The following is a 19,041-nucleotide window of genomic DNA, read 5'->3' on the forward strand; positions in this document are numbered from 1 at the left end:
TTTCTTTTTAGGATAATGTTGTATATAATTATTATCATAATTTCTATGATAAATTTTTTGAATGAAAAACAATAACGGTAGAATTACAAGACATGTCTACCTAAACTAAGGTGGTGTTTGTTTTCACTGTTTAAGGTCTTTAAAGCTCTTATGTCTGCGCTGCACAGACCACGCACAGACATTGGGCTTCGCAAACCGTTTGTTTTTTTAGAAGACATAAGCTCTTCTAACGTCTGCGCGTCCTCTTCTTGGCGCAGACATGGACTTATGTCTTCAAAGCTCTTCTAACCTCTTCAAAGAACCATTTTTGCTATTAATTTTTTAAAAATTATAAAATGTCATTAAATTTAGTGAATAATTACAAAATAGTCACTATAATATTGTAATAAATTATAAAAGTTCGATAATATAATAATTATTTTATAGTATTTAGATAAATTTATTAATAATTTTATAATCTTTTAATAAATTTAATAAGTATTTTATAATTTTTAAAACTTTATTGACGAAAATTATCATTTGTATATAACTCAACGATATCTAATATAATTTATTTGAAAAAATATATTAAACTTAGTAAAAAAATATTATACAATTAAACTTAGTAAACTTTTTTTTATATAAAAATTTAGAAAATCACGGGGACATACAATTATTAGCATTAAAAGACAAAATAAATGTTTTAATAAAAAAAATATTCACACTATTTAAAAATCTGATTCTTATCATTTAATTCTGGTAAAGTACGAAAGTCCCTTTATACAGAATAAATAAATAAAAAACAAATAATATATTTTTTCTAAATAGAAAAATACTAATTGATGTATATTATATGGAGTATATATTATATATATTTTTTGATGTTACTAGAATCGGATTGTACCACTAGAATAAATTAAGATGATTTAAATGATAAATTAAAATCAAATTGATTTCATTATCGATTGATTTAATAATAATTTTTAAAATGATATATAATATTAAAACCAAAATCTAATAGTTCATAGATGTAATAATTTATAATAATAAAATTCGTATAATATTTATTTAATATATTTTTTCAAATAAAGTATATTAGATATCGTTGAGTTATATACAAATGATCATTTTCGTCAATAAAGTTTAAAAAATTATTAAAAAATTATTAAATTTATTAAAATATTATAAAATTATTAATAAATTTATCTAAATACTATAAAATAATTATTGTATTATCGAACTTTTATAATTTATTACAACATTATAGTGACTATTTTGTAATAATTCATTAAATTTAATGACATTTTATAATTTTTAAAAAATTAATAGCAAAAATGGTTATTTGAGTATAGTTTAAAAAATCAGTTTATTTATTTTTCAATTTATTTTAGCAGTATGCAGACGTTAAAAAAACAAATAGTATTCTTCTTGCAGACTGCAGACTTTTGGTCCACCTCTTATGCTGCAGATGCCTGCAGATGTGGTCCGCATATTGTAGACATTTTACCTCTACAAAAACAAACACCACCTGAGTATCTTCCATATAATTTCCTTTTTCCACGTAATATCAATAATATATAACATTAAATATTAGTAGTTTATAATAAACTACTAATGACTACTTGAAACCCTATATTATTAAAGCTCTTGTTTACTCTTCATTTCAGTACAGCGGTCACGAGGAATAAGAAAGCGATGGAAGAAGAGGAGAAGCAGTGGATAATCCCTACATCATATCTTATACCAGTTTAAGCATGTACATTAATGGTTATTGAACTTTTGTAAATGTTACAAAATAGTCATTGAACTTTATAAAATTACAAAATAGTTATTGAACTATTTAATTGTTACAAAAATGTTGGTTATTCCATTGCTTCTCCATTTCTTCTTTTATTCACCGTTTTATTCTTCCTTATGACCACTGCTGCTGAAATAAAGAGCTTTGATAATTTAGGGCTTCCTCCTTAAAGAGCCAAACAAATTTAATAAATAAACTAATATTTTTATATTATTGGTATTACATGGAAAAGAGAGAAATTATGTGGGAAATAAATGCTTAAATGACATACCTAGTCAGGGTGTCATTAAATTGTTAACGATATTTAATAGTTCATTCCTCATTTTGTAACAAAATACAAATTTTAATACTTGTTTTATAATTCTTAAAAATTTAAATATCTAAAAAATTTCCTTGGACTACTTTATTGATCATTTATTAACTTTACTTTAACTAATTCAAAACATAGAACTTAGGTTCAATGAAAATTTTGTATGGTTAGAAATATGCAAAAGAAACAAAAACGTTAATGATTACCATTCAGTTACAAAAGTGAAGGTCACAAACCAATCAACCTTTTTGGTAAAAGAATTATTGTTGTTTTTTAAGGTATGAGATTCGAGTATTAAAAATATCAAATAGTTGAGAGTTATCTTTGAACATATACTATTACTTTATATTTTCCTTATATTAATAAAAAGAATACAAAAGTGAAGAAAAAACAGTTTTTTTTTCTTGTACTCAATGTTGTCTAAAGATTTACTTAAGAAAATTGCATCATCGTTGAACCTCTTGAAAGACACAGTATAGAGTTTTTTCAGCCTTGGCGATTAAATGGTAGTATGATTCACATGGCCCCATGAGATAAGAGTGCTACCTCCAAAAGACAGTTAGTAAACCCTAAATTCTTATTAACATCAACCATTTAATTTAAATCTTGAATTTTGTTTAAGAATTTACTATCTTAATCGTCAATGTTTCTTTAGATGGGTGAGTTGAATAGCCACATTCATCTATAATGATTAAATATCGATGAAGATGCCCGTAGCGGATCCAGAATATTTTTCAGGTGGGCACACATATGTTAACAACATAAAATGTTTAAATGAGATGAGTACAATAAAATTTCAAGGTGGACACCATATTTTAGTAATTAATAAAAGAAAATTCAAATTTCAGAGTAGGCACGAAAAATTTTAGTGTGAACACTATCAGTAAAATAAAATAAGTAATTAGTCGAAAAAATTTGAATTTTAAGGTATACGGCTCCGCCCATAAATCAGTTTAGTTTGTTTCTTTTCTGTTGTCTCTAAATCCCCTTCTCAATTTGATTATTCTATTAATTCCCCCCGCATATTTTTCAGTGATATCCCAACCGTTTCATTTATTTATATCACCTTTAAAACTCAACTGACTTTAAAATCTAAGATTGGAGTCTCACTCTGTGTAGCGTATAAACAGATTTGTTTCGAGTATGGGTTCAATCCAAATTTATTTTAATTTAGATTCGAATATATTTTATTTATCAGTCTAATCACATATTATAACAGTTGGTTTTGATTAATATTTATTTGAATATATATTATATTTTGTTGATTGAATCAGATATATATTATATTATTATAATTAATCCTTGCAATTATAATTATAACTTTAAAAAAAATCCATCCTCTCAGATGTAGCTTATGACTCAAAAAAGAGTTGCGTTGGAATTTCACTCTCACTAAGAAAAAGTCAAAGATTTGTATTGATAAAATTAGGGATATTGGGACAAATAATGGTTCAGAATGAAAAAAGAAAGCACACAATTAACCATACAAAGTTTGTCCTTAATCACGTGTTTTAAATTACATTATTTTTTTATAACACCAAATCCGATATGAAATCAAATGCCTACGATTTGGTGGAGCCTTTATATTATTAGAATAAGTTGTATGACAATCAAATTTTAGTTTTTGTCTGATTGATGTTTAGTGGCCGTACTAAATGCTTAATGCTCTTTTTTTTTAAAAAAAAGTAAAAATTATTATTATAAAGAAAGAACACCCTGTCATTGTTAAAAACTCTTTTTATTTTGTATTGCTAAAACTATAGAGATTGATGAAGTCATATATTATTTTGACTCTATATATATATGCGTGTATATACATGATTGATAGTGATGAAATACTATTAAAATGATTACAAATGGTTTTAAATTCAATAAAAATATAATTCGTTGAAGGAACAAGTTTGGTCATCGAGCATTGATGGTTTATTCTTTCGATTTAGATAAAGAGTCGCGATCTATGAGAAAATGATCATTAATTGGAGTTTCTCTATGAGAGGGTGATCATTAGAAAGATGAAAGGGATCATTAGAAAGATGAAAGGGATCATCTCTAGATTATTAAAGGTGTGTTCACTTTATCAGTTCGATAAACCAAATTTAAATTTTATTTTAATAAGTTATGTGAGCGTATCAGAAATCTTATACGTATACTTTAATTAATTTATAGACATTTGTTGATGAAAAATTGATAGGTTTTAGAAGTTATATATATATATATATATATATGGAGATATAGCATAATCAAATAATTTTAACATCGATGGTCTATAAACAGGAACGGATGCAAGATTTTAAATTAGGAGCGAATTTCAACTTCTAAAATTTCAGGAGGTCAACTTGAACTTATAAAGTTTTAAGAGAGCGAAAATAAAGTTTCAATAAAAAATACATTAAAAAATATAAAATATATGAAAATTTAAAATTTTTAAAAGACACAACCATACTATTCGCTCCATTAATCCATCCCTATCTATAAAAACAAGGGAAGGTTACATGTGAATGTTGCAATTAATGAGGTGGAGCAAGCATTTGAGAAGCACACACATACCAATTATAGTCTTGTTTTGCCAAGCACTCGTTAGTTGACTTAGTGCTGCCCAAATTATTGTATTTGAAAGTAGTAATTTCCAAGATTTAACAATATCAAGATCTTCCTACATGTTTATTTTAATCCCAATCTCAATAATGAAGAGGTTAAAATTGAAAAAGAAAAAAAAAGACTAAAGTGTTACATTGATCGAAGAGGTTAATTACATAGATATCAAACTCAAAACTCAGGTAAATCCGCCGCTCTGGTGAAAAGATCACACCAAAAATCCATGTTACCATCGGTATCATAAACACCGGGACCGTAGTCATTCATCGCTCCCAATGAGCTCGTGAAATACTGATCAACAACCACATGGAAATCGGCGGCCATGCTCGAGTTATCCGCCGAGAATACTTCCGACCAGAAGTTCTCGTCGATGTCGGAGACACCACCATCTTCGTTTGTTTCGGTGTTCATGGTGAAAGTGGTACTACGGCTGTTGCTGTTGGTGTCGCTTGTCGTTAACGTCGAAGCGTCGCTGCTCGACTGTTGGGGGCTATCTGCAGTCACGGGGGCAGTAAATTTCACGGGTGGTGGTTGTTTTTGGATGTCTTTGGGTGAATCAATGAGTTGTTGATGTCGGTTATTGCCATGGTTGTTGTGTTTGAGCCTCTTCTTCAAGTGTGTGTGCCATACGTTCTTGATTTCGTTGTCCGTTCGTCCAGGAAACCTCGCCGCAATCGCTGACCATCTGTAAAAAAAGGAGAGAATCAGTATATTGTGATTATTGAAGTTCTGATCTTGTTTTATTATAATAAACAAAACGGACAATCATGGCAAGGAATCTTTTCAGTACCCACGGATTTCTATGCTTGTATTTTACAATCAAATTGGAATTAAAAATATGATTATCAAAAATCGATCCTTACCTGTTACCAAGCAGTTCGTGTAAGTTGATAATGGCGTCTTCTTCCTCCCAGGTGAAATTCCCTCGTTTAATATCAGGCCTCAAGTAATTTGTCCAACGTAGCCTGCAACTCTTTCCACACCTCAATAAACCTGGAAACAACAAGGAACAAGATTAACGACGATGCTTTGTGGTTTTTTTTCTGGGTTTTTGAAAAAGAATGAAGGGGAGGATACCAGCTTGTTTGGGGAGAGCTCGCCAGTTTCCATGGCCGTGGAGTTGAATGTAGTTGATGAGAATCTGGTCTTCTTCGGGGGCCCAAGGACCTTTCTTCAATCCCATTTTCTCACAACATGGAGCTCTCACCATTCTTCTTTCTCTTTCTCCTCGGCTAAACGAAACGCTGTTTACTGTGTTTTGGAGATGACGAGAGAATTGCTTTTAAGTACAAAGATGGGCTACTTATAGGGATGCGAAAATGTTATCACATCATGTGAGTTGACAAAAAAAAATTGGATGTAAAAAATAATAATTATTAGGAAGTGCATAATTTTTTAAATTAAATAAAATAATATTTTAAGTTAAAATAAAAAAATATTAAATTATTCATAATAAATTATACAAATTGTATAATTATTATAAAAATTCATGTAATATTTTTGTTGGAACTAAAATTATTATTAATTATGTATAGCATTTTAAGAAAATAAGAAATGATGTTTTATACTAAGATTTGAAGTAATATAATATGATGAGTTGTAAATAAAATTAGTATATTAATTGTATAATTTTTTTAAATTAATAAATAATATTTTAAATTAAAATCTGTCCTAAATTATTCTTAAGTTTTCCTATCACAGCAGAAATGTTGGTTATATATTGACAAATTAGAAATAAATATTATTATTTTTATTAATCTAGATTAAATATAAGATATTATTATTTTTTAAAGATAACTCTAAATTATTTGATATTAAAACGCTTGTACCATTAACATTAGTGATATTCGAATCCATAGTTTTAAAAAATAACAACAATTCATTTATATTTATATATATATATACCACTATCTATAGGAAATTTCCTTTCTTTGATCTTTAGTGTATCAAAATCCCTTTCATATTGAAGTGCGGCTATGAGGTGGTCCAAAGGTCAAATTAAAACGTGGGCATTTCTACTCTGTGTCGTCATCCATGATTAATACTAAAATGTGAATTAAATTACAGTATATCAACAAAGAAAAATGCACTTGTTACTTTGACTTCATATCTTTGTTTATTAAATAAAATAAATTATCAATAAAAAATTATATATAAAGACGGATGTATAATTTTATGTTATAAGAATGAATATATAAAATTTTAATAGAGAAAATAGATTATGAGTAGAAAATATAAAAAAATAAATTATATGAAAAATTTAAAAACTTTAGGGGAGAGAACTACTCCGCTAATTCCCTCGTTCCATTCTGATTGTATATAATTCTCTTATGAGTTAAAATCATAGTTAATTTTTTCTTTTAAAAATACTCGCTAATAAAAACTAGTTGTGTATGTAGTGGTGGACGTACGTTGATTTTAGGGTGAATATATGTTCATTTTGAAATTTCTTGAAATTCGAATTTTCTTTTTAAAAACTAAAAAAAATTCATTAATACAAGTATGTCCACCCTGAAATTTTATCATATCACCTTGATATCAAAAAGTTATATTATTAATATATATATATATCCACTCTAAAAACAAATTTATATCCACCGCCGCGTGTATAAACATTTTATGTCCAAAAGAATGGTGAGTGTGCATGAACATGAACTTTATTCATGCAGTTCAATTCAATTCAATTCAACTAAGTTTGAGCGCCTATTGCCAACAACTGGCTTCCTTTATGACTTTTAAAAGTTAATCAGAACGCAGCTACTAAATTTTGTTGTTTTCCTTAGGCAAATGCTCAAAAATTACATTTTATATATTTTATAATTAATGTTCAAATTTGTTTTAAGCAATTTTTTAATAATATCAATTTTAAATTTAATTCACATCTATTTCAAATTGACATATTTATTTTAAATGTTATATCAACAAATAATTAAGAAATTATAAATTTTTTACTAAATAATAAAATATAGAAAATAGAAAAGCGTAAATATAAACTATCATGTGAGTTCCATTAAAAATTGGTATTTCAATTTATTTGCTCTCTTTTGTCCCTCAATTCATATGTAATTTTAAGATTTATAATTTTAAGAAATCGTAGCAATTTTTTATATTTATTAATTACTAATAAAAAATTGAAATGTTATAAAAAAAGGTTGCATTGATATATTTATTGAGAAGGAAAGCACGTGATGATAATATGATGGAAATTAAATATTATATTGAATATTGATTGGCCAATAAAGTGGTAGACAAGTGGGATAGAAAGGGCAATGCGAAAGCTGCTTTGGCTTCAATATTTGGTCTTTATATTGCTTCACTTTTGTCGTGACTCCTGACTTCATCCTCTTGCGTACACTACACTAATCGCTGCAGAATCTTTTAGGTTTACATTGTCTAATATTATGTTTTATGTATACATTATTTAGTTTGTTCAATTTTCGTATTGTATGTCAATTCTAGATTTAATTTATGTTTTTTTAACTTAATTCTTTTAAGTTTTTGTAACATATTCATATTATCTTAAATTTTGTGTAATAAGATTAGAATTTTATTTTTTTAGAAAAGCATGTAAACTAAAATTATCAAACTAAATACTAATATTAAATTCATAATTTATATATAATGCAAAAAACTAATGATAGAATTTGATCTATAATATCGATCTTGATCAATCGAAACTTTTATGTATAACTAAATAGAATTTATACATGATATATCTTATCAATTGAAATTTTCGTGTATACACTAAATAGAATTATTTAACAATTTGATTGTTTTATTGACCTCCAGTTCCAAGAGTTCGTCCTGATTAATATGGATCAATCTGGGTCGCACACCTGATTTTGATGGATGAGTCTCCCAACGGAGATTTTCTGCATACACACGGACTTGAACCTAGATTTTACTTAAGCAATATCAAGCTGCTTACCACCTGAATCAACTTTGTTGGTAATTATTTGATTATTAAACTATGACTATTCAGATATTTTTTAAGGAATGAGAATAAATTATTAATGCGTGTAATTAGATTTTTTGTAAGATGAAAAAAAACATTAGAACCCTAGATTTCCTCCAAAATGATGTAAACAATTAATTAGGTAACAAATCGCTTGTTTTTGTCTCGCAAATTGCCATTTTCTAAAGTAAAAGCAAGTGAAAATTGAAATAAGTTTCAACGTTCTACTACATTGAATTTACGCCGGTGCTTTTTTATGTTTAAAAATACATTCTTTTTTTTCTTTTAAATAGACCCATAGATTATCAAAAATAAAATAATAATATAGGGAGCTTACAAAATAATATTTGTTTAGGTTCTTTCATAATGCACACACACAATACATAGATACTCTAACACGAAATATTTAAAAATAACAATAATCCTTTTTACTAGACATAGATACTCAATCTATCTCTAGAAGAAAACAATATTATTTTCACTGAAATCGTTAAAATTAATTATTTAACAAAATTTTATATGCTTACATACCTTAAAAGTCACAATCTATTACGTATTTTTTTTTTTTACTTTTTTATTCCATAATATTTTGATATTTAAGTAATAATGGTTGTCCCTTATTCCCATATGTAATGAGATAAGGGAGAGGTAAGATAGGAGGCTATCTCCAACACCAAATTGAGGGCAGCTTTCGTAAAAAAACCTCCGAATTATGAAATGTCCTCCGTGAGACTCGATCCCACGACCTCAAAATTAAAAATCTTATGCTCTACCAACTGAACTGGATAGTCATCTCATTTGATATTTCAGTAATATTCTAAATTTATTGGTATTTAAAATTTTGAGATCTTAGTTGAATTTATAGTCTAACATGAATCAATTGATAATTGAAAACTTTTAAAACCAACCTTATATAAATGGTCAAATTCTTTTAGTTGGGCATCAATCATATGAGGTGGACGGCAATTTTTTCTACCAATAAAAAACTTCTACTTTCTTGGACTAAAACAGGGCTAATCACAAAGCTATGTTTTCTTTGACTCCCAAGGAACACAAAGCTATATTTCATTAGATCAAAAGAAATTATTAAAGATTTAAATAATTAACATCAACATTGGCAATAATAAATAATATAAATTGATGTCAGTTCCACTGTTATTTGTTGTTAGTTGATTTAATTTGATAAAAACATTATAAAAATATTTAAAGATTAAAATAATGAAAATATCTAACGAGGGATCTTTATGATAAAATAAAATATTATCCTTTCTAAAACATCTAATTTCGATCATTTATGTCTTCAAATTATATACATATATTAGTAATCGATTAAGAAAATTTCAAAATATATTTCTTTTAAATCGCACAAACTATTTTAAAAATGAGAAAATAAATTTAAGGATTAAAATGATTTTTTAGACAAATTCAAGGATGCTTCAATCATTATTATTTTAATTATGTGAAAGTTGTCGCGGCGTTTTTCCCGAAAAATCATCTTTTTAATTTAATATTCCCGATCAGGCACCGGTCAGACTATATTTTCCGATCTAACACCCTTTGCAGTAAGGCGCCCCCTGCACCGCGCTATACGCTGATTTGGCGTCATGTGGGGTGAGGCGCGCCTTATGCTGACATGAATACACGTGTATGGCGCGGGGCAGGGGTCGCACCTTACGCCACGTAAGATATAGTGCGGGGCAGGGGGTCGCGCTATTCAATTATCTCAATTATCAAACATGTATAATGCAAGGTGCGGTGCTAGGACCGCGCCTTGCATTATTTTTCCAAACTTCTCGGCTTTAAGGCATCCTCTCTTGGCTATAAATAGTCGTCTCCCGTAAACTTTCTCACCAACAATCCTTTGAATAAGTAAATAACATCTGACAATCATTTTATATTTGATTAAGAAGTTTGCTCGATCTTTCGTTATAAGGTAATTTTGTTATAATATTATTTTATAGTTATATATGATTATTTGAAAAATATTATACTAATTGTTTTCAATTAATTTCTGTGTTTGTAGAATTAGAAAGTGTGAGCATACGTCGAAATATTTTTTCGGTGCATGTAATAATATAAAATTATATTATTTAAATTATTTACGTTTATGTGTAAAAAATTATTCTATTATATTTTTGGTCATATATTATTTATTTAATCAGATTTGTTTCAGTTGTTTTTTTGCAGATATAATATTGTTGCACTTTTAAACTCTAAGAATGACGCGATTTTCAGCTATTGTTTATTATGATGGAGAAATTCGAGAAGATGAAACCGGCGTTGTATTCATATCAAATGAGCGTGTTAAAATATCATTCAAGAGAAACATAACTCTTGAGGAGCTGATAACGAAGATTTCGAAGAAGGTTCATGTTGGAAGTAGTAGAAGAATGTCGTCGTTGCAATACAGATTTCCAATATCATTGTTGCCATTAATTTATACAGCGATCGAACTATCGAACAATGATGATGTTGAAATGATGGTTGATTCTCAAAGTAATTATTCAGACGTCGATATTGAGATGTATGAAAAGTTTGTTCAAGTGCGTGATGTTCGGGGTCAGCCATTAAGCTCACATTATGGGCTGGCTGAAAAAGTTGATCAAGTTGACAACCCGACTACAGTAATGTGTAATGATTTTAATGCCATAATGGGAAATCCACATTATTGTGCTGGCACATCAACTTCAATAGGAAGACATTCATCCGCAACTCCTTACAATATGTACCGAGGTGGGTCTACGAACAATTCGTATGTCAATATCGCGTCTAGTTTGAGGGGAAGACATTTATCTGCAAATTTATTTGACCTTAATATGGAGATGCCATCGACGCAACAATCTGTGCAGTTTCCATTTGACACGATGGCTTCAAGCTCCAGGGGGAGGCATTCGACTGCGAGCTTTTTCGATCTCAATCCAGATATGCCTTCTAGTTCAAGGGGAAAGCGTGCTAGTAGTAGGTTCTTTGACCTAAATTTGGAGAGCATGGAGGAACCATCATCTCCACCAGAAGAACCACTTCGTGAGCCTGGTGCGGATGGTGCTGAGACTGGACTATTCATTCACCCAGATTCACCACAATTCAACTCCGATGGTGATGATGATGTAGATGAAGTTCCAGCAAATGTGGCACAAACTGACCCTCCAACACACATGTATGAAGCTGATTATGATGTAATGTACGGGCCAAAATTTGCGGATATGCCTCATCTCGGTGACTATGGATATTACTCATCAATAAATAATTGTGAGTTATCTTTAGGCATGGAGTTTTCAAGCAAGGAAGAAGCGATGATGGCTATAAAAAATTACAATATCCGTAATTCTGTTCAGTCCAGAGTCGACCGCTCCACGACCGAAAAAATATGTATGTTACTGTGCCCGACGTAAAAACGGATGCAGTTGGATGGTTCGTGTATCAAAGAGGAAGAGGAAAAACAACAGATGGGAACTAACAGTATACAACGGTCCTCACACATGTTGTGCTGGAAGGGTCAACCAAGATCATCCCAACTTGGACTCTGAAGTGATATGTCAAGCCATCATGCCCATGGTAAAAGCAAGCTCTCATATAGCTGTTGTTGTGTTGATTTCAGCTATACAATCGCAGTATGGGTACACTGTCTCCTATAAAAAAGCTTGTTTGGAAAAACAAAATAATATTGTCAAACTTCATGGCGAATGTGATGCATCTTATAACGAACTTCTAGGCTGGTTTAGGCTGGTGCAGAGGTTGAATCCTGGGACAATTGTGAACTTCGAAACCTCCTATGCATACGATAATGATCGAGTTCTCCGCAATCGATGCCAATTCTACCGGTTTTTTTGGACTTACCCACAGTGCCTTAATGCTGTCAAATACTGCAAGCCTGTGGTCCAGATCGACGAGACTTTCTTGTATGGAAAATACAAGCAAGTTTTATTATTGACAGTTGTCCAAGATGGCAATCGCAACATTCTTCCAGTTACTTTTGCTCTTGTCGAAGGAGAAGATACAAATTCTTTGGTTTTTTTCCTCCAAAATTTACGTGCACGTGTTATCACGAGGGAAACCATCTGTGTCATTTCAGATCGCAGAGCTGGGATCAAAGCAGCAATGAAGTCTTTGGGTCCAATGTATCAACTACCCTTTGTCCAACATAGGTATTGTCCCCGACACATTGCTGCGAACTACCATGGAAGGTACAAGAAGAATGATGAGCGTCAATTAATTGTGCGCATGGGTAAGTGAAACTGATGTAGTTTGTTTTCTTTCGATCGTTTTAATTTTGCAAAGAAAGCAAGTTAGTAAGTTATACATTTTTTGATTAGGTTACGAACTACTTCCTCGAACATTTGAATCAATGCTTCAAGATTTGCGGGTAAAGAACGAGGAAGGATACGATTACATCAGCCTTATCGATAAAGAAATGTGGACGAACGCATATGATGGTGGATATCGATATGGACACATGACGACCAACTTGGCAGAGGCAATCAATTCAACTTTAAAAGGTGCACGTCACTTACCAGTAGCGGCTTTGGTAAAGACTACATATTTTTGTTTGGGGGCATTTTTTGAGAAGCTTGGGGGACAAGCTCAAACCTGGATGCAAGGCGGTCATGTCTATCACCCTAGATTAGTTGTAGATCTACAGAAAAAAAATTCTGCATCAAATGGAATGTCTATAACAAGCTTCTCTAGAAGGCATGAAATGTTTCATGTCACAGAGTTGTCGCGACCTATTCAAGGGATTGAAGCTATATCGTTAAGAGTAAATCTAAGGGACAGAACGTGCGACTGCGGGTTTTTTCAAGCTCTTAAGTATCCATGCTCTCATGTGATAGCAGCTTGCTCGCATACACGTCAAGACTATAACCATTTTGTGGATCCTGTATACCTACTATCTGAAGTTTTTAAGGTATACGAATTTGAGTTTCCCCTCATAGGTAATGATAAAGACCTTGATGAGGTTCAAGATTGGCTTCCGATTGTACCAAATTCGAGTTAATTGAGGGAGCGTGGTCGTCCAAAATCCAATCGAATTCATTGCGATATGGATATTCGAGAAAGATCTAGACAAGACATAAGATGTAGGCATTGTAGAAACCCAGGACACACTAGAAAACATGTTCACTTCTATTGCCATCAAGTAACAATTGATGAGGAAATAATGTATTTGTTTATCAAATAATAATTATTGTACTTTGATTTGCATTTACTTCAAGTTAATGTCATTCGATAATCGCTTATGAAGATTAAAAAAATGATACAATAATACAAGATTGGACGTTTGCGTTATATGTGATTATAATAAAAGAGATAATAAGTGACAAACTTAAGAAAATTATCGAACAATTTGGTATTTCAAAATAATTTTAAATACAACAAACTTACAATAAGTATTAAATGGTAAATGATAACCAAATTACAATAACTAATATTAAATGGTAATAAACAAAATTAACTGAAATACATTAAAAAAAAGTCAAACAAATTTAACAAAATAAAGTAAGAATTAAATGAGAAATAATAAAAATTATAATTAAAAAGTCCAATAAACTAAATAAAAATATAATAATAAAAAAATTATATCGATGCCTGCGACGCGAATGTGTTCCGCAGGGCGATGGTTGTCGGTCTCGATGAGGATTTCTTCGTATCACTGGTTGTGACTCCTCGCTGTCATCATCATCACCACCATCATCGTCGTCGTCGTCGTTATCCTGAGTAGGTACATTCGGTTGATGAGGAGCTGATGACGATGAAGCACCATCATAGAATAAGAACCCTGGAGGTGTATGACTGATTATCCCACCGGCCTGCGAAAACTGGGAAAACTCATAAAACCCAGACATCGCTGAGTGTGAAAACTGTACAGGAGGTGTCTGTTCTGCGGCCATGGGTGATGAGGTTGAACCCACTAAATATCTAGTATATGAACCCCAAGTTAGATCTGCAAACATAGATCCATAATAGCCTCCAGGAGGGGTAATCTGTGATGACGGCGGCGGCGGGGTCATAAAAGCAGGTGAAGGCGGCGACGGTGACATATGGTAATGGAAAGTCGGTGGTGGCATCATATATGGTTGCGGTATGTAAGTTGCTGGATACGGTGGCTGCTGTGAAGGTCTTGCTGGTGTAATTGAGGATGAACCGGATGTACCTGCTCTCCGTCCACGAGTCGGGGGACGATGGTGCTATGTCGGTGAACGTCTCTGTCGATGTCGTGGAAAGGTCCGCCCTCGTGCATCCTCGGGAAGCAGAAACGGTTTCTCGTTTCTGTTGAACCACTCATAATAATCATCACCAACCGTTAAGTCATCAACATAAATGGGCTCTCTATGGGGAAGGCGCCGATGTTGATCATCCCACAACATGACCCACTCATGATGCCTCACCAGCCAATCTGTAACTGTTTTATCGCGTTTATCTGTGTTATGCAACTCGTCCATATTGCGAGGTGCTTCCGGAATTGGTTGAAAACAACCAAATTGCCGAAGCACGCGATCAGTGGAGTGCCACTCGACGGTCGCATAACAGATCAAGGGGACCATTGCCATCCAAACATCTGATGGGCCCCTCAACTCAGGAAAGATCACCGCCCTCACATTATCAGTAGAATATGACACTCATTCAAACTAAAACAAATATATATAATTTTTATCAAAATATTAATCTAATTATATAACTATAATATAAAATCGATTTTTAAACATTAAAATTCATACCTGTGTGCCAGCCTTCTGATCGATTAACACCCTAATTTTTTATAAATCATCAGGTAGCTCCTGATGATTTTTCCTATCAGTAGACCACCTATTTAAGAAAAATAATTTCTTATTCACTGTATAAAATTATTAATATACAAAATCAGTTTTATAATTACCTCAGGAGTAGCGGAAATACGAATGGGTTCTTGACAACGGGACATAAAAAGGGCAATCGATACCATGTCCAAGACTGCAGCAGTAGGAGACATCCGCCGATAGCATTATGCCTGTAGTCAATGGCTCGACACATCTCCCTGTACAAGCAAGCCAAAACTGCCGAGCCCCAAATGAGTGATCCGGCCAGATAAAAATCGCCAAGATGTTGCAACCATATACAGTGAACTTGGTTGCGCGATTTGTCCGGCATCAGCAACCCTCCTATCAGCTGCAGTATGCATGCCCGTGCATATTGTTTAACTTCATCGTCAGACGCTTCCTCGCTAAACTCCCGAAAATTGGCATCTAACCAATTTAACGGTATCCGTCCATCGTTAAAATTTTCCGGGACACGTCATAGACTAACCCGACACAAAGTAGTCCAAGAACCGGAAGCTATCCCTGATATTACACCTCTATCCACCGGAAGCCCTAGGTGCATAGAAACATCCTCAAGGGTGATCGTGCACTCTCCGCACGGAAGATGGAATGTGTGGGTCTCCGGCCTCCACCGCTCTACTAAGGCAGAAATAAGGTCTGGTTCTATCTTACAATAACCCTGATATCTACCTAGGTGACCGAATCTAGCCTCTACTAAATACGACATTACACGAGTAAGTATATCTAACTTAAGGTTCCTAATAAAAGGATCTAATATACGGTCTCTCTCCTAAAAAATAAATAATTACACAAATTAATTTTTAAACTAATAATCATGCATTAAATAAATTAATTAATTAAATTAAAACGTTAAAATGTTACCGTATCAGTAAAGTGTGGAGATATATGATTTCCATCCAACCAAAGTAGATCGCCTTCCATTTTATATCTGCAAAAATAATTAATTAAATAAAATATTAAGCAATTAAAATAATTAAATAAATTATTAAAAAAACTAAATATAATAAAATATACCTTAATAATAGAATATAAAAGTATTTGAGAGAAGTTGAGAGGATTTGGAGTGATGAAAGTGATTGAAAATTAGGGTATTTATAAAGAGGGATGGGTGCGAACGGACGGGGGTAATTTGATAATTAAGGGTATAGCGTGGGACAGGGCCCACGCTTTTCTGATGCGTGTCAAAATCACAAGTAAGGCGTGGCTCATGCGCCGCGCCATACCCTTAATTACCAAATTATCCTCGCCCGTTTACACGTGTATCCATGTTAGCATAAGGCGCGTCGTAGGGGGCACGCCTTACCCTACGTGACGTCAAATCAACGTATAGCACGGTACAGAAGACGCGCCTTACTGCAAAAAATGTTAGATCGAGAAATATAATCTGACCGGTACCTGATCAGAAATATTAAATTAAACAAATATTTTTTTTTGGAAAAACGCCGGCTTTCGCATGACGTCTTATCCAAAGTGGCTTGCAATTTGCCAACATGATTGACCTCTCTTTTTCTCGATTACGATTCTCAGTTGTCACACTCAGAAACATTTAAGTAAATAATTAAATTAATATATACCAGAATAATTTCTTATAAATTTTAATTAAATAACTAATAGCTCAACAGTTATCACAATTAAAACTAATTAATCTAAATATAATATAAGACTCCTACCTGAAATCTGAAATATCCATAATCTCAATTTTTATTGGCTGCGGAATGGGCTCATCGTCAATCCGTCATAACTGACGTGCATTTTGGTATGTTAAAAGTCAATCAAACATATTTTAGGGTACTTTTACCGACACCATGTCGATACGGTGTTCTATGTAAATAAAATAAATCATTTTTATTAATTAAAATCATAATTGATAGTATAATATAAAAATTAGAGAAAATAACCTCAGTGACAAAAAATGCCTTATAATATACGATTTTAATTAATTTTTTTTGGATTTACCAAAATGACCAACTAAATCGCAATGCGATCGATAATTCGCAACGCGATCTCCGGTATCGCAAATCAGTTTCCAGATTCGCAACGCGAACATCGATTATCGCAACGCGAACTTCGACTATCGCAATGCGATTTTCCAAATTCGTTGTGATAGTCCAAGTTCGTTGCGATAGTCCATGTTCGCATTGCGATTTATTCCAAATTCGTTGCGATAGTCCAAAATCGCAACGACTGGTGGTATTGCATTTGTTTCTTAAGAATTTTTCTCTAAAAAGATAGTATTCGCGGACGTGTCGAAGACACGTATGACTACGACCACGACCACGACCACGACCCGAGACGAGACGAGACGGACGGCGGCGGCGGAGGCGCACGAGAGTCCCCCTTGTTCTCTATCACTCAACAAGGAAGTGAGAAAGTCAAGCCTTAAATACTATTCCCAATAGTGTTTCCAATTCTATGTGAGATTGAGCATTACCAACACTTGTTCCCAATACTATGTGGGATTGAGCCTTAAATAGTGATATTATTTGTGAATTATAGTTAATGACTTTAGTATTTGTATGAAAAATATTTGTGGTTCGTTTAGTTTTCATGTAATTCTAATTTATTTTCAATTGATTGTAATTGCACGATAACAATTTTTTTTATTCTCGCGAGTGATGCAATTTTTTTTGAATGTTTTGCTTAAAATTGCAATAATCGCGATTGATTGTAGATTGACTTTTAATTATGACATATTTAATCGTATAATACTAATGCAATTGGTTGCTGATTCAGTTATTTTAAGGTGCATGATTGTTAATTGTTTCATGAATAATCACATAGTATTGGAAACAAGTGTTGGTAATGCTCAATCCCACATAGTATTGGAAATACTATTGGGAATGGTATTTAAGGCTTGTCTTTCCCACTTCCTTGTTGAGTGATAGAGAATAAGGGGGACTCTTGCGCGCCGCCGCCGCCACCCGTCTCGTGGTCGTGGTCGTGGTCATACGTGTCTTCGACACGTCCGCGCGAATATTATCTTTTTAGAGAAAATTCTTAAGAAACAAATGCAAACGCGAACTTGGACTATCGGAACAAATTTGTAATAAATCGCAACGCGAACTTGGACTATCGCAATGCGAATATGTAAATCGCAATGCGATAGTCGAAGTTCGCGTTGCGAATCTGGAAACTGATTTGCGATACCGGAGATCGCGTTGCGAATTATCGATCGCATTGCGATTTAGTTGGTCATTTTGGCAAATCCAAAAAAGTTTATTAAAATCGTATATTATAAGGCATTTTTGGTCACTGAGGTTATTTTCTCTAAAAATTATAATATGGTTTCTTATAATTCTTAGATCCGATATTAATATATAAAATAAAAAAATATTAAAAGCGAGTCAAGTTTATGATAACTTGAAATATGTTCTAATAATATGAATAAAAAAATAGTATATAATATAAAATCAATTCCTAGTATATATTTAATATTAAGATTATAAAAGTTAATTAAAAAATAAACTTGAAATGACAACTTCGAGTGTTTGCGAAACAAGAGAGTACATGTAGGGAGAGACGTAAGATTTTATGTTAGGAAAGACAAATTTAACGTGAGTTAAAATTTCAAGGAGGGTAAAATTAAATTTAC

The 19,041-nt window shown here is 32.1% G+C and overlaps 1 protein-coding gene across 1 annotated transcript; it reads right to left on the bottom strand.

The window, feature by feature from the left end:
• Positions 1 to 4,839: 4,839 nt before the first annotated feature.
• Positions 4,840 to 17,403, bottom strand: LOC120158206 (transcription factor MYB13-like). The gene is made up of 4 exons (XM_039169101.1): positions 17,378 to 17,403; positions 5,760 to 5,914; positions 5,546 to 5,675; positions 4,840 to 5,367 (listed from the first exon to the last, which is right to left on the bottom strand). The coding sequence occupies exons 2-4, from the start codon at positions 5,890 to 5,892 to the stop codon at positions 4,854 to 4,856; spliced, it is 777 nt and encodes a 258-aa protein (XP_039025032.1). The 5' UTR covers positions 5,893 to 5,914; positions 17,378 to 17,403; the 3' UTR covers positions 4,840 to 4,853.
• Positions 17,404 to 19,041: the final 1,638 nt, after the last annotated feature.

Source organism: Hibiscus syriacus, unplaced genomic scaffold (genome assembly GCF_006381635.1).
Source record: "Hibiscus syriacus cultivar Baekdansim isolate YM2019G1 unplaced genomic scaffold, ASM638163v2 tig00111309_pilon, whole genome shotgun sequence".
Lineage (NCBI taxonomy): Eukaryota > Viridiplantae > Streptophyta > Magnoliopsida > Malvales > Malvaceae > Hibiscus > Hibiscus syriacus.